The 23,410-nt window shown below is 45.2% G+C and overlaps 1 protein-coding gene across 2 annotated transcripts in view; it reads left to right on the top strand.

The window, feature by feature from the left end:
* NAT8L (N-acetyltransferase 8 like) overlaps positions 1-19,480 on the top strand; it is a 52,500-nt gene extending 33,020 nt beyond the window's left edge. For both annotated transcript variants that reach the window (XM_073342731.2, XM_073342732.1), the window contains exon 3: positions 18,808-19,480. In XM_073342731.2, the coding sequence (XP_073198832.1) occupies positions 18,808-19,175 (368 nt within the window). In that variant the 3' untranslated portion in view covers positions 19,176-19,480. The remainder of the gene's footprint in view (positions 1-18,807) is intronic.
* The last annotated feature ends 3,930 nt before the right edge of the window (positions 19,481-23,410 follow it).

Genomic DNA, 23,410 nt, shown 5'->3' with positions numbered 1-23,410 from the left:
GAGCATGGAACATATGGTAAGAAGATATATAATTAGTTAAGATGACCTATTATCAGCAGGAGAAAGTTGTTTTTTTTAATATTTTTTTAAAATATTTTTTAATATTTTTTTTTAAATTTTTTTTTTAATATTTCATCTTAACTAATTAGCCTCTCGCAGTTTGTATGGCAACTTTCAACTTATCTCTGTGTGTGTGTGTGTGTGTGTGTGTGTGTGTGTAATCTTCTTACTATATGTTCCACGGTATGCATCCGATGAAGTGAGCTGTAGCCCACGAAAGCTCATGCTCAAATAAATTGGTTAGTTTCTAAGGTGCCACCAGTCCTCCTGTTCTTTTTATGTACTACAAGTAGTAGCTAAGGTTACCAAATTGAAAGAGACTTGATTTCTCTTTTCTGTTTGAATACTCTGTACGTTTGGCAGCATTTGTTCCCTGTATAATCAGTTTCTCCTGTCCATGTGGAGCTTTCACACAACAGCAGGGAAGAGAAAAGCATTTGGGGTCAGGTTGTGAACATCTTACTTGCATTGGCAAGCAGTTTACTTACGCAAGTCGCGATACTGCAGTCTTCAGGTCTGATTGTGTGAGTAACTGATCAGCAGTGTCAGTCAGGGGCTGCCAATCTGGCCCTTAAGAAAAATCTGGTTTTCGGGTGGGATTTTCAGAAGTGCTCCGTTTTGGTCTAAATCTGTTCCCATTGATGTTGATGGCAGCTTTACCTGTAAGAGAAAGGTTAGTCCAGTAGTGAGTATTTTTGAAAATTCCATTCTTGAATGGGCAAAACTTGGCAGCAGCTGTCAGGCTCAGGTACAGCATCTGAAAGTATTTGTCAGTCTGTCTCTTTTTTTCCTTTTTTTTTTCTTTTTGGACATGACTTGACTTCCAAGCTAACAATATTTCACAGGGAGCTGCTGTTGGTTCCCCTGCTTAAAATTAATAAGGTTTCCTCACAGGTTAGATTATTCCAGTGTCTCAGCAGCTACTTCTGTAGGAATCAATGGGGTTTCCAGAAAGAGAATAAGTGAAATACAAAGGAGAAATTTTTGTAAAATATTAACTTGATTCCTTTAAATAAAATGGGAATGTGAAATACTAACATTACCCCTGACTTTCAGAGCTTAATTTGTCCATTTCTGGAAATGAAGGATTTCCAACCCTTGGGAATTTCTCATGTTTCCACTGGACCATGTCCCACCAAAAATACTACAGAAGGTTCTCCCTGCCCTTATCTAAAACACATATATACACACCCTCAGGGAAAATGTAAAAGAAAATAACTTTCCTATAGTTTTTTTTCCCAATCATCCTATATAGGAAAGACATAATTTGTTATTAAATTTTACTAGTTTTTAGGGTAGTTTCTGTAGACTCCTATTAAATGTCCCAAGAAACCTTAAGAAATTGATTTTAAGTTTATTACATTCTGTAGTACTTTTCCTGTGTGGTGTCTCACTTTTCTCTCCTCTTACACTTCTCCCTCTTACTTCTCCTCTTTGCTTCCACTACTGGTTCCAATCTTCCCACCCATCCGTCCAGTGCTCTTTCATTCATCTAAAGAGGCAGAAGAAATTGCAATAAAAATAAATAATTTTGGTTTCATCCACCGCCCCTGGTGGCTTGTGGGAGAGAGCTGTCGCTGTGCAGCACACGATGGGTGGATTTGTGCAGCCAGGGAGAGGAGTAGAAATGAAAGGTGTTTCACAAATTACACTATGTTCTGGAAGGGGGAACTGGAGTAATCTGAGAGGGGAATCAGCAATGAGGGATGGGGGTCAAGGCAGGGTTAGATGAACCACAATCTGTTGGGAAAGTAAAAAATTCCCAGAAGCAGAAAATCACTCTTAAATCTAAGTAGTAGACTAGAAAGACTGCCATGGCATGTGCTGGTCATGTCTTAGTGTAATACTAGCCTTTCAAAAGCTAAGAAACCAAATATAAAATGTTTAGAACATTAGTCTTTCTGTCATTTGGTTGGTGTGGTTTCTACACCGCTGAAATTGCCCTTGTTCATGCTCTGGTTTTATGACTGCCTTGTTCCACTCCTTACAATACAGCCTGTCTCGTGACCACCCAGAGAACCAGCAAAAGTTCAGATGCTTAATAGAACTGGGACTTGATTCAGTTGATGTAGATGTTTGTTACATGCTAGTAGGGTGGCGTAAATTATTGCCAAGGATACAGTAAGGTGTGGTTGTAAAAAGGAAAAACAACCAACAAGAGAGTGTAAAAAGTTAAAATAAAACAAGTGGTCTCTAGCACACCAAAGATAGTGAAAATAACTATAAGAAGGCATAAGATAAAAGGAGCCATCTCTCTGCTTTATCTTTCTTTCCTTATCCTGTTATGACCCCCGTCTTGGCCTGTTGAGCAACACCAACTTCCTGATGCATAACGTATATTAATATTTACATGCTCTCTAAATTGACCTGTGACCCATGGACTTAAATACAGCTCAAGCAAAATTGTACTGTGGTGAACCTTGGAGATACCTTAATGTGGCCTTTTAAGAGAGGGGGTGGCTGCTTTTTGGAGGTTGTCTTGACTGCTAAATACACTGCCAGCCGTACATGATTAAACCTGCCTCTCTACCTACCACTGGTATGCACTGTAATTCCAGTGACCTCTGGCTGACCATCAACCTCAAAAGATGTCCAAATGGAGGAAGATGTATAAACATGTTAGCAATAAATATTTGAAACAGGACTGTCCACGATCTTCTTTTTAAGGATGTTGCATAGCCTTAACTCAGATTTTTTTTTAGTTGCGAGATAAATCACTATCCATATGTGCTTTTAACGTAGCTTTTAGCTGTTAGTTTCTGTTGAATTCAAAGCTCTTTGATTTGAATGGAGAGGCATCTGAATAGCAGTACAAAATAGGTAGAGACACATTGTTATACTGCTGTAACTTGTGCATCCTCAGTGGCGGTACAGCATGCTACCTACTGTTCGAGAATGTTCATTTGCTTTATCATAATCATAGAGGTGCTTTATCCAGGGGTGGTCTAATCCATCCACCCATGCTGAGGCAGGACCAAATATACCTAGACCATCCCTGGCTTCTAACCTGTTCTTAGAAACCTCCAATGACTAGTCACCAAGGGAGGTTGTGGAATACCCATTCCCATGCTTAACTATTCTTATTCTTAGAAAGTTTTTTTGTTTCTTAATATCTAACCTAAATCTCTCTTGCCTCAAACTAAGCCAAATACTTCTTGTTCTTCTCTGGGTGGACATGGAGAACACGTGATCATGTCCTCTTTATAACAGGCCTTAACTTATTTGAAGACTGTTATCAGGTCACCTCTCAGTCTTCCTTTCTTAAGACAGAACATGGGTTATTAACCTTTCCTCGTAGGTCAGGTTTTCTAAACCTTGTGTCACTCTTGTTGCTCTCCTCTCGACTCTCTCCAGTTCGATCCCATCTGTTTTAAGTGTGGTACTTCAGCTGAGATCACACCAGTGTCAAATAGAGCAGGACAATTACCTTCCATGTTTTATGCACGGCACGCATGCTAATACATCCCAGAATAGAATCATAGAATCATAGAATATCAGGGTTGGAAGGGACCCCAGAAGGTCATCTAGTCCAACCCCCTGCTCAAAGCAGGACCAATTCCCAGTTAAATCATCCCAGCCAGGGCTTTGTCAAGCCTGACCTTAAAAACCTCTAAGGAAGGAGATTCTACCACCTCCCTAGGTAACGCATTCCAGTGTTTCACCACCCTCTTAGTGAAAAAGTTTTTCCTAATATCCAATCTAAACCTCCCCCACTGCAACTTGAGACCATTACTCCTCGTTCTGTCATCTGCTACCATTGAGAACAGTCTAGAGCCATCCTCTTTGGAACCCCCTTTCAGGTAGTTGAAGCAGCTATCAAATCCCCCCTCATTCTTCTCTTCTGCAGGCTAAACAATCCTAAAACATAGCATTTGTTTTTTTGCCACAGCATCACACTATTGATTTATGTTCAATTTTTGATCCCCTATAACACCAGCTCTTTTTCTGCAATATTGCAAGCCAGTTATTCCCCATTTTGTATTTGTGCATTTGATTTTTTCCCTCCTAAGTAAAGGAAACATGAACCCTCTCGCAGTCCGGAGAATCACTACAGAATACCCAAGCTGGGGATCGATGAAGAGTTGGGGTTGGATGGGTGTTTGTGTTTTTGAGTATGAATGAGAAGGTGAGCTAGTACATTTTTAGAGAGGCTGAATATGTGGACTTATAGATTCATAGATATTTAGGTCAGAAGGGACCATTATGATCATCTAGTCTGACCTCCTGCACGACGCAGGCCACAGAATTTCACCCACCACTCCTACAAAAAAAACCTCACATCAATATCTGTGCTATTGAAGTCCTCAAATCGTAGTTTAAAGACTTCAAGGAGCAGAGAATCCTCCAGCAAGTGACCCGTGCCCCATGCTACAGAGGAAGGCGAAAAACCTCCAGGGCCTCTTCCAATCTGCCCTGGAGGAAAATTCCTTCCCGACCCCAAATATGGCGATCAGCTAAACCCTGAGCATATGGGCAAGATTCATCAGCCAGATACTACAGAAAATTCTTTCTTGAGAAGCCTGGGAGTTGCAGTAAAGACAAAAGAGGGTGAAGATCTAAGTAACCCCTTTTTTTTTGGCAAAGTTCACATGTGGGGATGTTTTGGGTGTGACTGTAATAGGATTTACAGACATGTGACTGTCCAGAAAATGAGAGTAGAAACTAACCTCTGTATTCCTTATGGGAGGACAGTGAAGTTGAGCTCAGTGATGCCCCTATGTGACAGTTAGGGTCCAGACACCCCAAGGGGCGAACAGAAGGCCAAACCCCCCCAAATAACCAGTACAACCAACTGATTGCATACTGTGTAACTGGATAGGTTTTTATAGTACAATAAGGTGTCTTTTGAAAGCTTGTAATGTTCTAAGTGGAGTAATTGTTATGTGGATACGTATACAGGCTTGACTGTGGAGTGTATGTATTTGTGTGTAGAAAACTGGTGCAGCTTCAGTTCCATGTCAAACAGGGAAGGGCACCCCCTAAACTAGTTATCTACATGAAACTGACTTTGAGTAACTATCCATTGCCCAGCCCAGGAGAAGAGATTGGTGGACCATTAGAGATGGTGAAATGACACTGAGACAACTCAAAATGGAAAAGAACGTCCTGACTGTCCAACATCAAGTCAGGAAGCAGTTTCCCCTCTCTGACTAACCAAGAGTCACCGGGGACAAATGTGAGGGGAGGAAAAAGCTTTTTAAAAACTGGCTTGGAACTGAGCGGTTTTTGTTGTTTTTTTTATCCAGAACTTGGGGGATAGCTCGAGGTAGGATGATGTCTGTGAGCACGGGATCCCTCCCATAGCTGGGGGGTATCCTCGGAAACTGTTCTAAGACAATAGGTAACTTATTAGAAAAGGGATTTTATCTAATATGAAAGTGTAAAGGCTGAAGTTGTCTCTTGGTTTTGTTTTCTGTGTAACTTGTGTTTGCTTTCTGTTACTATTTCATCTTGGAATATGTGTTTTTTTCTTTTAAATAAACTTTGTTTTTATCCCAAGCAGATCTCTGATGTGCAAACCATGTGGAGTGTGTGTGCCAAAATGATGTGATAACTGGGGGGCTGGTTTCACCTTCAGGGGTGACAAACCAGAGAGGATCATTCTGTGTGTCTGGTAATTAAGAACATAGGAGAGATGTGTTTGGGGAAACCCAGGACTGGAAGAGCTCTTGGTGTCACCCTAAGATGTAATTAGGCTGGTGAGACAGGGTGAAACCTTATGCTTGTGGGCAGGTTGTTGATGTCAGGGAATTGAACCAAAGCTGCCCATCATAAAGACCCCTGAAGTTAAAGGGTGGGCAGAGACAGAATCTTTTAGTGGTCTGGGTGGACCCCAAAACGTCACACCTTAACAATCAGGGAATTGCCTATCTTGGATCTACTGAATGAAGGATATTATGACAAAGTAAATAACTCTTAGGGTGGGATGGGCTGAAAAGGGCTGTGTTATGGTTAATTCACTCATATGTTGGGTATAATAGTTTTTTTTTTCTTGGGGTGGGGAGAGATTAGAATTAAAAGTGTGTTGCATTTTAGAATAAACAGGAGCAGGTATATTCAAATAGCTTAGTGGCAGGGTGATAGAGGAGGCTGTATTGTGGGCTACAGAAAGGTGGTTGTAGTGTCTGGAGTTGAAACCAGGAGGGTAAGAAGGTTAGAATTTCAGGGAATTGTGCTGAGCTGGAGGTGGTGATCCTTTGATCTCAATTCCACGTTGGATACAAGGAAGTAAAGGCAGGAAAGCCATGTTTGAGCAGAAATAATCATGAGTCAGTAGTGACAGGAGAGTGAGCCATGCTGAGAATATTGAAGAAGGCTGTGTGGGGAGAACTTGCACCAGGCTTGTAGTCAGAAAGGGAAGACCTCTCAAAGGAGTCTGAAGGGACTTTTGAGAGAGCTGTGGCACACTGAAGGTATTTGGGAATGTATGAGTGGGCAGGTGGTTAATTATCCTGGGATACGGGAGGTGAGGTTTGAAGGAGAATAGGATGAAGGCATGAGGTGCTTTTATTGTCTGACAGGGCCTCGTGGCACAGAGATATTGGAAGGACAGAAAGATTGTGGGTAGTAGTTACCTGAAGTGATGTAGCTGACATTAATGGAAGAAATAAGGCTCTAGATTCACCAGTACACTCTGGGCCTGCTTTGTGCTTCTCTGGCAGCTGAAAGGAGCCATAAACATGGATTAAGTGGCCAGTTAAATTAGCGATGCGAAGCAGCAGTAAACCCAGAGTGGCGCAAAGCAGCTGGAGCATATCAGTGATTCTGGTCCATTGAGTTCTTTGATCACAGGGGTAGAGGACAAAGCTTATTATGTTAGAGGTAGCAAATTTCTTGGAGTCCCTGGAATTATGGTCAGAATTATGGTCAGGCCAAATACTCTGTTGGTGTAAATTGGCTCTGCTCCAGTGAAGTCAAGGGAACTAGACCAGCTTACACCAATAAAAATTTGGCCAATGATAGCATTTGCTAGAACAGCAGTTCTCAAATTGTGGGTTGGGACCCCAAAGTGGGTCGCGACTCCATTTTAATGAGGTTGCCAGGGCTGGCTTAGACTTTCTGGGGCCCAGGGCCAAAGCCCAAGCCTCAGGGCTTTAGCCATGGGCAACAGGGCTCAGGTTATAGGCCCCTTGCCTGGGGCTGAAGCCCTTGGTCTTCAGCTTTGGCACCCCCAAGGCAGCAGAGCTCGAGTGGGCTCAGGCTTCAGTTCCCCCTCCTGGGGTTGTGTAGCAATTTTTGTTCTCAGAGGGGTTGCAGTGCAATGAAGTTTGAGAACCCCTGCTCTAGAAGGGTCTTATCTAAAACCTGAGCTTTTTATCTAACTTAGGAACTTATCTGGCCCCCAGTATCTGAGTGCCTGACCATCTTTAATGAAGTGAACCACACAACACCCCTGTGAGACAGGGTAGTGTCATTACCTCCATGTTACAGAGGAGATCCTAACTGACTTGCCCAGGGTCACACTGGAAGTCTTGTGGCAGAAGAGGGAATTGAACCCAGATCTCCCAAGTCCTACATGAGCGCCCTCAACTCCTGGGCCATCCATCCTCCTCCTTTACTTATGTCTGTACTGCCATCATGGGATGTGTTTGCAGTTCCCGTAGCTATACCGGAAATAGCTTTAATCTAGCTATCTTGGGTCCCTGAGCAGCAAACCTGGGGCACTGTGGGCTTCAGCCTGGGCTAGTCCTTCAGGTAATTACTCTGGGTCCCAGACTGGCTTGTACTGCCCATGCTGAAGCATGCATTGCCACGGCTTCACTGCTCCAAGACCCAAGCTAGCTAGATTGCAGCTTGAGAAGACATACCCGAACTAGCTTGAATCACACCTTGTGATTGCACTCTAGACATGCCCTTTGTTGTGTAATGGACACCTGGGAATCCCTGCTGTTTTTCAAGGCACTGACCATATGATCGCCCCAGAATGGCCATTATATCAGGGAAACAGTGAAGAGAAGAAGAAAGCAATGGTATGTGTAGAGGAAGGTGGTTAAAGAACACAATTAGAGATGTTTGTAAAGAAGGGCTCGTTTAAGGAGATTTTCTTGCAATAAGTGGGCAAGATCAAGAATTTTGAGGGTACTTGAAGCTGGGTGGAAGTGGTGGATGATGGAAAGGAGCTAAGCCTGTGGATGTTTGTTTCTGTAGTTTTGTTGGTCCAGGCATATTAGAGAGACAAGATGGGTGAGTTAGTATCTTTTATTGGACAAACTTCTGTTGTCTCTTTCGCCAACAGAAGTGGATCCAATAAAAGGTCACCTCACCCACCTTGTCTCTCTAAGTCTATGAAGGTACATGAGGGTGAAGTTGAGGAAAATTAAAAAGGAACAGGTATCGCAATGGAGGCTTGTCACTGACAAGGTGTTTATTCATCTCTCCAGTCATGATTATTTTCAAACAGCAAAAACCAATTTATGCGAGAATAAAATGTGAACTCCTGGTATTAATAGCACCCTATTAATTCTGTTGCCTACTTCTGCCAAGCAAGATCTGTTAGCTATTTTATTTCAGTCCAGACAAAAATGTATGAAAAGCAGAAAGACTGCAGGCCTATGACTCATACCTGTAATTTCAGAATAACCGGAGGAAGGAGATACACATTTTCCACCCCATGCACGAAAAATGTCACCAGGGAAGGAATAGGAGGCTTTTCCCCCTGAATGCCTTTGCCAGTCCTCATTCAAGAATGTTCAGATTTGAACTTCTGAGGGTAGTGATTCTGTTTAGTGGCAGTGCTTCTAGAACTAATTCAGCAAGACGGAAGGACCAGTCACCAAGAAGAATTAGTGATAGGCCTGTGAATCAGCACAGGCTAAACTGACCGTTAAGAGACAGGCTGAAAAGGTAGAGTTTTCCTGTTGTTCTGAAATGTGATGGTTCACTCTCCGAGCCAGTGTCTTATTTGGGGGGTGGATCTCAGGTCAGCAGTTTACCACCAGTTTGCTCCCCTTCAGATTATGCTCAGCAACAGACCTGCATTGGAAAAAGTAATGGGAAGCAATTTCATAACCCAGGTTTAAAAATAGATTTTCTTTTCCTGTTTAAAATTGTTACAGTAATTTGCTAAAAACAAAGCAGGAATCTCAGAGGATACTTGATTTACGTGTCTCTAAATCTTAAAGGGGCATTTGTGTCGTGGACATAGGCGCCATCCCTCATCCTAGTCTTTCTGTAAACCTAACTGCCATACGTCATTGTGTTGAGAGTAGAGCCGGTCGGGAATTTTTCAACCAAATATTTTTTTTGTTGGAAAATGCTGATTTGTCAAAATTGATACTTAATGGGAATGTGTGCATGTTTCAGTGGAGAATAACTTCTCAGGTTTAGGATGGAATTGCTGAATTTGGCAGAGTAGGGCCTTGAACCTGGGTCTCCTACATCCCAGGTGACTGCCCTAACCACTGGATTATTGGCTAATCTGAACACTTTTTTTGCACCCTGCCCATCTCTTGATCTGAAATAGGAAACTTTAAAAAAATATCTGAACACTTTAGCAGGATGGAAAACCATTTCCCGCCCAGTTTCCATTCTGAGTTTAGTGGACTGGAGGGAAAGGGGGTGCGTTGTGTTGATAGAACAACAAACTACATTTGATCTGGAACTAGCCTTGTAGTCTGGTTTAGTGGCACCATCATTTACTGCCATTCTGGTTCCAGGGCTGGCAAGTGTCAATTTGCTGGGAAGGCAGCAATCTGAATTGCTGGGGGAGCAGAGGACATCTTAGTACTTCCCAGTGAATCATATTTCTCGTGTCGACTCCCAGAATTGACCTGATGTGTTGCCAAGATTCAGGGAAGTCAACCTGGGACCTAGTCTCTCACCTCCCCCCCTTCTTGTGAATTGTCCTTATTGCTTGATTAGCCTTATTCAAGCCATGGGGGAGTGGGGGTGGGGTTGCTCATACGGATAAGGATGTTTTGCAGGATTAGGCCCTAAATGCTAAAGTAGGAATTACTTTATATAGAATACAGTGAGCTCTTCAGCTAGGTTTGAGAATTTTTTGCCATCACTGAAACATCATTTGGAGAATTTATCCACTTCAGCCTTGCCTAATTAATTCCTTGATCAAACTTATTAATACAAAATTTAACATGTTTTGCTCTTGGGGCCAAATACTACTTTAATGTGAATCAGTGTAAATCTGGAGTATCTCCATTGGCTTCTCCCACCCAATAAGCATTCCGGTCATTGGAGGAAATTATTTCAGTACCTCTGATTAGCAAGGCACATCTATCCTTTGTTTCTAAGTTTTTTGTAACCTGGGATTCTTGGTGGATCTCATGGTGCTACTGGGTTCTCAGATTGCAGCAGTGGTCATGTGCATTTCATCATATCATCAACATCTAACAAGCAGATTCCACCTCTTCCTTTTGGATGCAGACCTCCCCGGACTAATCCATACTCTTGCCACTCCAAGTTTAGATTGTTGCAGTGTTTTCTCCATTGGGCAACACCTTTGAACCATTCAGAAATTGCAGCTTGGGCATCCTTTTCAGTTTCCCTGTTCCTCCCTGAGAGCACATTATGTCTTTGCTCTGGGATCTGCACTGGCTACTGACAAGTTTCTGAGTGAAGCTTGTGGTGAGTTTGATTATTAAAGCCCTAAATACTTTTGATCCAGGCTACCTGAGAGATGCACTTCCAGTCGTGTGTTACTGCAACCCCTGATTTCATATGAGGCACTTGAGAGAAACAGAAGCAGCCAAAGCAGGGACCACTGCACTGGGCTAGGAAGGGGTAAAATGGGGCCCAGCTGGGAGCACCCTTTGGGACCCAGAACTGTGCAGGGGAGGATCCCCTCCCCTCAGCCATGTGGCATTGGCTGGGGGGAGGGACAAACTTCAGAGTGGAACCAGGCAAAGACCCTGGCCAATAGGAGCAGCTGCAGGTGCCACCCAAGCAGGGACCATCAGACATTCAGAGAACTTGCTACAGTTCTGACTCAACTTTCTCTGCCCTGTACTGATTGGCTCTTTGAGGGGCAGGGTTGGACCAGTCTCTGCACCTCAGTTTCATTCCAAATCTTCCCTTCCTGAGCCCCCTTACCTCCTTTCCTCTCCACTTTTCTTTCTGTCTGTGGCCCACCCCCAATTATATTTATTTATTTGTTTTGTAGCGCTAACATGACAGTGTTGTTCTACTCCTTTCCCATCCTGTCTGTCTGGTCTAGTCACATGGCAAGCTCTTCAGGGCAGGGATTATCTTCTACTCTGTGTTTTGTGCAATGCCTGTCAGAATGGGACCCTGTTCGTAGTTGGTCCTTAGGCACTATCCTAAGAAACTTGATAATAATAGTCAGGAACAGTGCTAGAGCATTGTCAGTGGTGAGTCCTTGGCTTTGAAACACGCTTCCCTCCTTGGTCCTCCAGTGCCAGGGTTTGGTGATGCTTGGCTCACCCCACAAGCCCTGCTTGCTTTCCAAGGAAAAGATGTGACTGAGGGGATGGGTTGGTTAATGTTTTTTGGGCTTGGGAAGTGTTTTTCATTTTTAAGATGTATGGGTCCCTGTCTATCTAGGTACTGAGCATGCTCACGTATGTGCTCCATCTTTTGGCTTTATTAAAAAGTGTGTTTTTAGGTAAGCCCTGTAGTGAGCCTGCAGTCAGAGAAGAGGAGTTATATTTAAACCAGTACAACTGTGTGAGGAGAGGTCAAAGTTAAGTTGGAGTCCTTGTTTGTGTTGTCTTTTATTTAAGTAGGGTTGTTATTGGTGGAAACATTTACTTAGGGGGACAATGCTTATGGAAGGCTTAGACCTTGCTGCATTGTTGCCAGGGGTCTTCTGTGGGCATGCTCAGAGCAAGTGCCCACTATCATCAATGGTCAAGTTAATCGTGCTTCTCTGCATTTCTGGCAGTGTATTGATGTACGGCAACAGGTAGTGTTCTTATCATAAGAGCAGGACGATAGCTTATCAAGGACGATAGCTGTAGACATGCTTTGCTTGCTATTTCTAGGAAAGCAATTACTAGGTGAAGAAGGATATTCCCTGCTTGCTTATTAGGTTAGCACTTCCTTTTTATGATGATTTTCCCTTGCACAGCATATTTCATCCACATAGATGCTACTGTTTACTGTTCTTAGGGATTATTTCACTCACCATTCATGTGAAGTCACCTGTAGAGTAAAACACAGCTCAGCAGTGCACAAGAGTGAGAAATAATATTCTTCTTCCAGTGCTTGCTCATGTCTATTCCATTCTAGGTGTGTGGGCACCCACGTGTACAGTTGGAGATTTTTGCCTTAGCGGTATCTGTAGGGTCAGTTGTGGTGCCCCCTTGAGTGCCACGCTCACGCGCTGGTATATTAGGCGCCGCCGACCCTACGCCCTCTCAGTTCTTTCTTAATGCCCCTGAGAGTTGGTCTGAGCACTTTGTCTTGCATCACAAGAGCGTTAGTGGTTCTTACAGTCCATGGTTCGGTCTCCTTTGTTTTTTGGTTTTTAGGTACTTAGTTAGACCATTACGTCAAGTGTTAAGAGTAGTAGTTTAAGAGTTAGTCCCAGCTGGGACTCTGCCTCGGAACAGGGCATGCCCCATCCCCCAGGCTTTAAGCCATGCTCATTGTGCAGCCAGCCAATACCCATTAGTCACCCTCACGATAGCTGTTTGGGGAATCCCACAGAAAGGACAAGTGCAGGATCTGCAAAAACTTTTGCCCTCAAACTCAAACGGAACAGGATATTCGCTTAAGGGCCCTCCTCATGGAGTCTGTGCTTTGTCCTGCCTCGGAGCCCTCTCGATCAGACTCCATACCCGGCACTTTGGCATCTGTGCGCACTTTGGCATTCCACCGACACCGGAATCCGCCCAGCACCATTCCCTCTCACTGGTGCCTAAGAAGCGGTCAAAGTCAACGGGCCCCCTGGCACTGCAGAAAAAGGGGGCTTTGGGCAAAGGACCTGTGTTAGGCCACGTGCCCGCCCCGGAGCTATTTGGGGGCACCAGTGTGGTCAGACCCCCTAGCCCAGCCAGGGACCCACCTCCGACTCCAGGGAGTAGCAAGGGGTCCCAGCCCCTCATAAGGCCATCTGTGCCCGAAGCTGGCCTGGCTGCCAAAGCAAGTAGGCCGTCCGGCACCGCAGACTCCAAGCCAGGCGATGGACCTGGCTAAGGCCATGGCATCTATGGGCAAGCCAGTTATGGGACTGTCCCCTAAAGCAGCGGAGCATCCCCAGTCCCCGTACCACAGGCATCAATCCCCATCACCGCAGCCTCGGTCCCCTTTCAGAAGACCCAGGTCCCTGACACCAAGATGTCCACCTATGAGGCACAGGATACGTGAGTCACAACGCCGATCCTCGTACACACAGTACCATCGGGCCTCCCACCAGAGATTGCCACGGCGCAGATCACCATCACCTAAGCAGTCTCCCAGGCGTCAATCCTCTCCAACCCCCCCCAGTGCCGGATCGTTCTCAGAGGCGGCACCGACCTTCAGCTCCCCGACACTGCTCTTTGGGCAGGGACAGTTCTTCACCCTCTCCTTGCCAGTCGCCGACAAGAGTAAGTCGGCAGACTGCGGCATCTACAGTTCCGCCCTGATCACTGGAAGAGCAATGGTCCAAGTCTGAAGGACAGTTCAACCCCTCACCAACAAAGGTGAATCACCACCAGGCTGCGAGACTGGCATGGCTCCTGCGGTGGAGGCAGGGGCAGTGGCCCGCCCAGTGGCTGTACTGGAACCCGTGGTATGTACCTTTTATGCCCGTCCCATACTCCCACCATTCCTCCCGGGTTGCATCGGACAAGCTGCCCTTGGCACAGCCAGCACCAGAGTCGGAGCACGGTGCAGAATCCTACACAGGGATGACAGTGGGGCCCGATGCCCAAAGAGCCATCCCCAAGGGAAGCTGCCCCTCCCACTGCGGCACAGTTGTCTTCATCGTCTCCAGATGAAGCGTTGGCAGGCCCCTCGCAAACAAGCAGCCCCCTGATGACTTCAAGGAGCACCAAGCCCTGCTCAAAAGGGTGGCTGCCAACCTAAACTTGGAGGTCAAAGAGCTATTGGAGGAGTCCAACCTCTTTAATGTCATGCCCTTCTCCACCCCAGCCCAGGTCACATTACCTGTCCACCCAGGGGTCCTAAAACTTGCTAAGTCTGTGTGATTAAACCCTCTCTTCCATTCCGCCTACTTCCAAGAAGGAGGAAAAGAAGTACTATGTCCCAGCAAAGGAATTTGAGTACCTGTGCATCCCCCTCCAGCGGGGGTCCCTGGTCATGTCTGCTGTCAACAAAAGGCCCAGACAGGGCCAGGTGAACAGCACACCGAAAAATAAAGATGCCAAGAGGCTGGACTTGTTTGACAGGAAAATTTATTTGACAGCCATCCTGCAATTTTGGGTGTTTAACCATCAGGCCCTACTAGGCACATACAACTTCAGCCTGTGGGACTCCATCAGCAAGTTCAAGGAGGGCCTCCCACAGGACTGAACCCAGGAGTTCGCCACATTGGTGGAAGAGGGAAAAGTGGTGATGAGGGGCATCTTCCAGATGGCCTAGGACGCTACGGACTCGGCAGCCAGGGTAGTCGCTTTTGCAGTGGTCATGAGGTGCAGCTCCTAGTTACAGTCCTCTGGGTTGTCCCAGGAGATGCAGACTATCCTTCAGTTTCCTGTTAGAGGGAGCAGGGTTCTTTTCAGAGCTGACTGATGCATGGCTCCATGGCCTTAAATACTCCCATGCCACCCTCCATTCCTCAGGCCTACACACCCCTCAGCAGGCTAGAAAGCCATTCTGTCCCCCTCCACCTCCGTCCAGGTCATGAGGTATCCCTCGGTCCAGCTCCTACAGAAAGAAGGACAGAGACAAAGGACCTGTTCCTCTGCTCAGCCTGGTTCTTCCGAAAGCCAGAAGCAGGCATTTTGAGGATGCGCCCGAGGATAGTGACCTAGTCACTTCCCAGGATCCACCCCCCTGTTCTTTCCTCAACCGCCTGCGCCCCTTCCGATCGGCCTGGTCGCAGCTGACCTCAGACGGTTGGGTGCTCGACATAATATCTTCAAGCTATACCCTGCAGTTCATGGCCAGCCCTCTGTCCTACTCCCCCTTCCAGGTCCCTCTTCAGGGACCCTTCTCATGAGCAACTAATCGTTCAAGTGATCGAGAACCTTGTAAGCCTGGGGGCGGTAGAGGAGGTCCCTCCAGACATGAAGGGGAAAGGGTTCTACTCCCACTGTTTCCTAATCGCAAAAGGGGGCCTCACACCCATTCTGGACCTGCGCTGCCTCAACAAGTCTCTCAAGAAGCTGAAGTTTCGCATGGTCTCTCTGGCCTCCATTATTCCCTCCCTGGATCCAGGAGACTGGTACACCACCCTTGACTTAAAGAATGCATATTTCCATTTTCCTGGGGCACAGGCGTTTTTTCCGTTCTACGTTGGGTCACTGCCATTTTCAATTCACGGTGCTGCCCTTCAGTCTCTTGTCAGCCCTGAGAGTGTTTACAAAGTGCATATCATCAGTGGCTGCTGAGGTGCCAAGGGGTGCAAATTTATTCGTACCTCGATGACTGGTTAATTAATGGCCTTTCCCATCAGGTGCGGCATCATCTCAACCTGGTTTGCTCCATCTGTTGCGACCTGGGGCTGTTAATAAATGAGAAAAAGTCAACTTTAATTCCAGTGCAGTGTGTAGAGTTGATTGGAGGGGTCCTCGACTCTACTGAGACCAGAGCCTTGCTCCCTGAGGCTAGGTTCCAAGCCATGGCAGACCTGATCTCATGTATGCAAGCCCACCCTCCCACCACCGGTCACACATGCCTGCAATTGTTAGGCCATGCGGCGGCCTGCACTTGTGATCCGGGACGCGCATCTCCGTCTCAGGCCTATGCAGGCGTGGCTGGCATTGGTCTGCATCCCCAAGAAAGACAGCGTGGACTGTGTGGTCAGGGTCCCAGACCATGTGCTGTCATCACTCACATAATGACAGAATCCTGCTTCGGTGTTGGAGGGAGTTCCCCTCACAGCTTCTTCCCCGTCAGTAACCTTTGTCTCCGATGGCTCAGACCTGGGATGCGGAGCCCACCTGGGCAATCTCAACATGCAAGGTCATTGGTCGAGTCACAATCACTCCTTACACATCAACGTCAGGGAGCTCAGAGTGGCTTGCCTGGCCTGCCAAGCCTTCCTACCTCACATAAAAAGCAGGGTGGTCCAGGCGCTGACAGACAATACAGCGGCTATGTTCTATATCAACGAGCAAGGCAAAGCCAAATCATCTGCCCTTTGCCAAGAAGTCCTCAGGCTCTGGAACTTTTGTATACAACACAACATCCTTCTCGTAGCCGCACACCTCCCTGGGGCCAGGAATGCTTTGGGAGATTGCCTCAGCATGATCTTCTCGTCTCGACACGAGTGGTCCCTCCATCCAGAAGTGATCAGCATCATCTTCCAGAGGTGAGGGACTCCCCAAGTGGACCTGTTCGCGTCCAAGCAGAACAGGAAATGCCATGTTTTCTGCTCCTTTCAGGAGATTGACAGAGGCTCCCTGCCGGATGCTTTTCTGCTCCCATGATCATGGGCTCTGTTATATGCCTTCCCCCCAATGCCGTTTAATTCACAGAGTCCTCATGAAGATCAAACAAGGTGGGGTAATCCTCATAGTGTCAGCTAGGCTGCACCAGCACTGGTTCGGCACATTGCTGGACCTCTCAATTGCTGCTCTGTTACAGCTACCGCTCCTGCCGGAAGTGCTGTCCCAAAACCACGCAGTCTTCTGCATCCGAACCTGGCGGTGCTTCATCTGACAGCTATTTTGTACATGGTTAAAGCTGTACCAAGCAAATTAAAAATTGCATTCCCTAGATGTCTGGAGGGCACTAGCCTTCTGCATTGAAAGGTCCAAGCCATTCCGCAAGTCAATGCAATTGTTCGTTGCAGTGGCCGACAGGATGAAAGGTCATCTGGTGTCCACTCAGAGAATTTCTTCTTGGATCACTGCCTGCATTTGCTACTGCTACGATCAGGCAAAGGTGTCCCCTCCAGCGATTGTCACCGCCCACTCAACCAAGGCGCAAGCCTCTACAGCAGCTTTCCTAGCCCAGGTGCCTATCCAGGACATCTATAGGGCGGCCACCTGGTCATCCATCCACACCTTTACATCCCATTACGCACGTACCCAGCAGGCCCGGGACAATGCTGGCTTCAGTAGAGGGATGCTGCAAGCCACTAGACTGTGAACTCCAAGCCCACCTCCAGGTTTACTGCTTGTGAGTCACCTAGAATGGAATCAACATGAGCAAGCACTCAAAGAAGAAAAAACGGTTACCTACCTTTTTGTAGCTGTTGTCCTTCAAGATGTGTTGCTCATGTCCATTCCATTACCCACCCTCCTACCCCTCTGTCAGAGTTTCTGGCAAGAAGGAACTGAGAGGACATAGTCGTTGGCACCTAATATACCAGCACATGAGCGCGGTACTCAAGGGGGTGCCTCAGCCGACCCTATGGATACCGCTAAGGCAAAAATCTCAGACAACTGCACACATGGGCGCCCACACACCTAGAATGGAAGGGACATGAGCAACACATCTCGAAGAACAGTTACAGAAAGGTAGGTAATTTTTTTTTTCCAGTTGACAATGCCATGGAAATTTTAAGTAGACAGACTGCAAGTACTCAATGGGAATTCTGACATCCATTTAGGATCAACATGCATGCTCTGGGAGGAAAGCATTGTAGGACACTAAATGACATGACTGGTTTTACATTTCACCTAAAAGGCAACAATATGCCCAGTAACTCCTTAACACTGTGACGGGCTCTGGTTCATTACTGATTCAGAGGGGAAGAATGCTGCCTACTAAATCACTAATATAACTTCCTCCAGCTACTGGGTTTTTTTTGTTGATCTCCTGTCCAAGTACTCCGTGCACCTAGCCCTACTTAGCTTTGAGACCACAGCTGAAGGCGGTTGGCTGCAGGGCTACTCAGTTACTGCATTAGGCTGAAGTTTCTCGTTATGTTGGATTTATCCTGACTTGTACTGTACACAAGCTATTCACATGTCCCATGGAAATAGAGTCCTTTGACAATGCTGGCTATATCAAAGAAGGAATTTTGCAGTAAAACCTACAATAAAGAAGCTCATTTTGCAGCTGCTTTTGACACAGAGCTCCCTCTAACTAAGGCCGTTCCAAGAAACCAAAGATATGTAATGTTGTTGTGTTAGGGAGAGTTAATAAATTCCCTTTGTGTGCTTTATTGAGATAAGTGAAACACCCTTATAATGGATAACCTTCTAATAGGGCAGGGTGGCGTATGGGATGGTTCCACTTCACCTTTCCCATATGATTTAGGAGAAGTGAGCTCCTGAGTTTGACACATTTTCAGGCTTTCACCTGAGAATTAAATCTTGGTGCAGGTTGAGGACAAATTCCCCTGGTCACCTTACACTGGTGTATTGTCTAATGTCCTTTACAATTTTGGTCTCAAATAGGAAGTCTTATATTTCAAATTGGAGGAGATTTTTTTTACCCGTCTCCCTCTTGGGCAATAACAATCTCTTATCAGTCTTAAGAAAGCAATTTTGGGCCAGATGCACAAAGGTATTTAGGCACCTAAATATGCAGATAGGTGCCCAGTAGGATTGTCAACAGCACTTAAGTAGGTTGGGTGCCCAACTCCCATTGATTTCAGTACCTTTATAATCTGGCTCTGTGTCGGCCTAAGGTGATGTATTAAGCCCAGGTAGGCTTATGCAGAAGGGCAGTTGCATTCTTCAGCTTCAGATTCTGCTTTATCTTCTGTAGGCTCCTGCTTCTGGGTAGCTGTGTTGGACGGAAATGTGGTGGGAATCGTGGCTGCGAGAGGCAACGAGGAAGACAACACCCTGGAGCTGCGCCGCATGTCCGTAGATTCCAACTTCCGGGGTAAAGGGATTGCCAAGGCCCTGGGCCGCAAAGTGCTGGAGTTTGCCATGCTCAACAACTATTCTTCCATTGTACTGGGAACCACAGCTGTCAAGATGGCAGCCCACAAGCTGTATGAATCCTTAGGGTTTAAACATGTGGGCATCACTGAACACTACACCCTCCCTGGGATGACGCATTCCATACTTGAGAGAATGTTTTTCCAGCTTCGCTACCACCGCTACCGTCTGCAGCTGCGCGAAGAATAAAAACAAAAGCAAAAAAAAAGTTTTTTCTCCCATCCCCCCAAAATTGCCCTTGTTTTGTTTTTCATTGTTTTTGTTTTCAATTGTTTGTTTCGTTCCCTCATTTCATTTTTAATTTGCTTTGTACAGCTTGATTGTACAAAATAAGGATCCTTCCTCGCATGCTGTAGGTGGTGGTGCTGAGGCTGGAAGTACTGCTCTCCTAATGCATACAGTGTTAATGACCTGGCAGGTCAGAGTGGACCTACAGCCTGTTGTTCCAATCTTACCCAGGTACCTACATAAAGCACAGAAACTTACAAACATAATAGTACCACTGGTCTGGTGTACATAGTATTTTTTTTTCCAAATGTAAGATAATGTAGTGATGACATTCATAATACAGTAAGTGCAGAAATATTACTTGAATGCATTTCTCAGTATTTCATGCACCAGTAACTAAAATATGCATTCATCTTACTATAAATTACTGGTTAATAGTTTTCAAAGAAAATGTGAAAAAACGCTTGCTACAATGCATGAAGAGGAAGTGTGTGCACGTACTCAAACACACAGCACTGCCATCCAGGCACTGGTGTTGCACTTTTTTTGGATGTGCCTCATTCTGCCAAATATCTGAAAGAACCTTGGTGCATCCAGTAACCATGACTTTTTCTCCATTCTCATTTTCCTTCCTAAGCCAGCAAACAGACTTGAACCATTTGAACTCTGAGCCCCATTGTAACATATTGTAAAGTAAGATCAAACTTAAATATCTCCTGCGCTGTTCTATATCCATGCATAACCTGCAGTCCTGGGCCAGACTTCTGCATGTGCATTGGAGTTTCTCTTTGCTGCCTTCTGGGTTTGTTTGTTTTTTTGTTTGTTTGGGGGTTTTTTTTAATTTTTTTAAATTTTATATTTGTTTTGGCTTTTGCTGAATGGTGTCATTGAAGCATAATGGAGGCTGCAGTTCCTATGGCAACACATTTGCACATTAATGTGAGCACCAAATCTAAACACTTCAGACAAGCAATGTGTGACAGATAATTGCATTTTGGGAGTGTGCGGGGGGGGGGGGGGAGCATACATATTATCTTAACCAGCTGCTGTTTAATAATTATAGATGGCCTCACTGCAGCCTTCCATAAAAGGTAACTAACTGCTTTAATGATGTCAGATTTGTGAATTGTACAATGCAAAAAGCAATGCAAAGCAGATTCGGCATGTGTCTGTACCTAATATGTATGTACAGTGCCTGCCAACAAAAGAATAACCAAGACTACAGCTTCTTCTAGCCTGAAATACCAATTTTTATAACTTATTTAAACAAATAACAACTTTGCATGAATTATGTCGGGGGGAAGATCAGTAGGTTTTAATTTTTAAAATGTGGTATCAGAAATATTAAAAACATTTCTGGTTGCACTTAATTTGGGGTGGGTGATGGGATTCAGCTATCTTATAACCTTTAAAGGGAAACCCCCTTTAAGTTAAGTTCCTGAAAAAAAAAGTTACTATTCTATGAAGTATTATGTGTGTGCGGTGTGGGAAAAAAAACCATGATGAAATTGATAAGGGACTGAACGAATGTTACTAACACTTGTAACTATAGTAGAAGCAACTAGGTAGGAGAGTTTCAGAGAGGAGGAAACAAATTTATCCTTGTCAAATCAAATAGTGGAAACAAGTAAGAAGGGTACTAGAAAGAATGAAAGGAAGACCAGACAGAAAGCTTAACTAATAAGAAGTGGGACAGAACACACATGTGAATTATATTGTGAGGTGGAAACCAAAATGCTAGTCTTTCACTTCCAGTCCAGGGTCTTTCCTGCACTGAGATTCATCAATGTAAAGGTAGGAATTGGGTCCACAGTTCATTAGTTCCTAACTGGCTGGTAGCCTATGGTACTGGCCAGTTAGACTGGAGAGCCAAACTCAGGACTGTCTGTGCAATTCCTGTTTACCAAGGGCGGGAGCATCTCCGTGGGTGCTTCTTTCAATCAGGAAGAAGCCTGCACATACTTAGCAAGTGTTAAGGAGAAAGGCAGCTTTCACAGTAGAGAAACTGGAGCCTAATGAGAGGGTGTGAGGTTAGTCTCCTGAGCCCACCCTTTTCATTCATTGTCTGCTCTTGCTTCTAGCTAGCAGGGTGGGAGAACAGATTCCAGCCTCCATACGCAATGCCAGGTCAAGGGGCGAGCAGGGTGGGGGGTACAAAGGGGTAGGTGCAGGCACATCCGAGCCAGAAGATTTTGTCCTATTACTCTGTTAAGCAATTCACACTCTCAGCCCTGGATTTCTGCCTGCCTCAATCTATACCATACATAAAATGGCAGTGCCCTAAGGTATATTGTCCCGGTAATAAAGGGAGAAAGTAGATAATGGAGGGCACTATGTCAGGAGACCAAGAGCTTAATTAACACAATTTCTTTGCGGGCTACTATATATTTTTAAAAGTCTTTTAATGCTGTACATTTCTCCTGAAGTGGAGGGTAGGGGTTTTTGTATAGTGTACAGAAATTGGCATAATATTTTCTTGCTGCTTTCAGTGATTTATTAACCTGGGTAAAAATAGACCATTATAAAGTGTTAGCAAACGTGAAAGAAAAAAAAGTTTGTGCCTTTTTAAATTTTTTTTCAGTTGCTGTAGAGTCACCACACTAAAACCTTTCCAGATAATGAAAATAGCTAGTCTCTTAATGAAGGGGAAAATACATAAATTTAATTGTTGTTTTTTTATTGGGGTGTCTAATTAAAAGAATGTTCTTGGTTTTATTTGATACCTGTGCCTTTGTAATATGCCTCATTCATATCTATGTCATAAGCCAAAACTGGTTCAAATGCCCTAAACTCCCACAGAGACAGAAACACAGTTAAGTCACCAACTTTCTTTAAAAAAAACAAAACAGTTAAAATGTAACATTATTATTGTATCTCTTACCATAACACCTTTGATTTGCATAAGCGAGATAATGCTTTTACAATATGCAACTTGGAAGGCGCTATGGGAACTCGGTACTTCTGAACAGGCGGGCAGGGCACCGAAGTTGTAATGACCGGAATCAAGATGCTGCCTCTCAGAGATTTATTGTTGTGCAAATTTATTTCTCTTAATGCTTGTGTGAAGTCACCCCTGCTTTGTCAGAAATGCATTTTGGAATATTTTGTTTGGTGAGAACACCAGGAGCCATTGCTGTCTGTCCTGTTCGCTAGCTTTATCTCCAAACGGAAGTAGTTCTTGCTGAATGTCTTGCTTTCGTTTTGCCAAACCATGACACCAGAGTGATTGGTAGAACTCCTAGTAATCTAAGCCCTGTCTGTGCTGACATTCGCTGGGAACTCTCCAGCTGCTACAGTAGCTTCACCTCTGGTAGCAGGAGTGAGAGTGCTAGTGTAGACAAGGCTTGGGTATCTTTATTGCTGTTTGCTAGATCTCCTTTGAGTATGGTTAGACAACTCAGAGGTTGAAAACACTGGACCCGTCAGTGCAGTCTTAGTTGTTGGACCTGCATCTCTGGGGAAACTTTCCCCAAGCATGTTAATATGGACCCAGCCTTGGAGCCCGATAATCCCCTCTATTTCCTGTAGAATCTCTGTGGACTTCAGGCTACAGACTACTGATGCTTATCCCTTCCCATCAGAGGGTCCAGTTTGGGCCGAAAGGCCAACTCCTGCAGTCCCTACCCAGGCAAGTCTCCCACTCTGCATAGAGACTGCAAGATCAAAGACTTGTTTGTGTTTTTATCCATCCATAGTCTCAGATTTTATATATTTAAATGGCATCATAAAAGATTAGTTACATCCATTTTTCTCATTGCAAGAACCCCAGAGCACATGTGAAGTGACACTTCTCACCACAAAAACTCCCAGCTTTGCATTATGTATTAAAATGCAGCTTGCTCTTAACCTACTGCTGCTGGAAGCCATATTGCTGGGTGGACTTCTTGTGACAATACCGGTCCTCCTTCATTCTGCTTGAACATTTCTTCAAGTGATGGTCCCTATTGTATTCCGCTGTGGGTTATATATGTGCACCATGCGTCCGGAACTGGAGAATTTGAAAGTAGTGTCCGTTGGTCTGCACATGCTCCCTGGCTCACCTCGTGCCTCCAACCAAGGGGATAAATGGCAGGGCAGACCAAGCACCTCTCCAGTTCCTTCTTGTCGCCTCATGGTCCGGATCAGAACCTCTCTGTCTGTAGCTTCAGCTTTGGTCTTTAAAATAGGATTTAGTTTTGTAAATAGTTCTAGCATTT

Source organism: Lepidochelys kempii, chromosome 4 (genome assembly GCF_965140285.1).
Source record: "Lepidochelys kempii isolate rLepKem1 chromosome 4, rLepKem1.hap1, whole genome shotgun sequence".
NCBI lineage: Eukaryota > Metazoa > Chordata > Testudines > Cheloniidae > Lepidochelys > Lepidochelys kempii.
The sequence above is the reverse complement of the archived record's forward strand: the minus strand, read 5'-3'. Positions and strand labels throughout refer to the sequence as shown.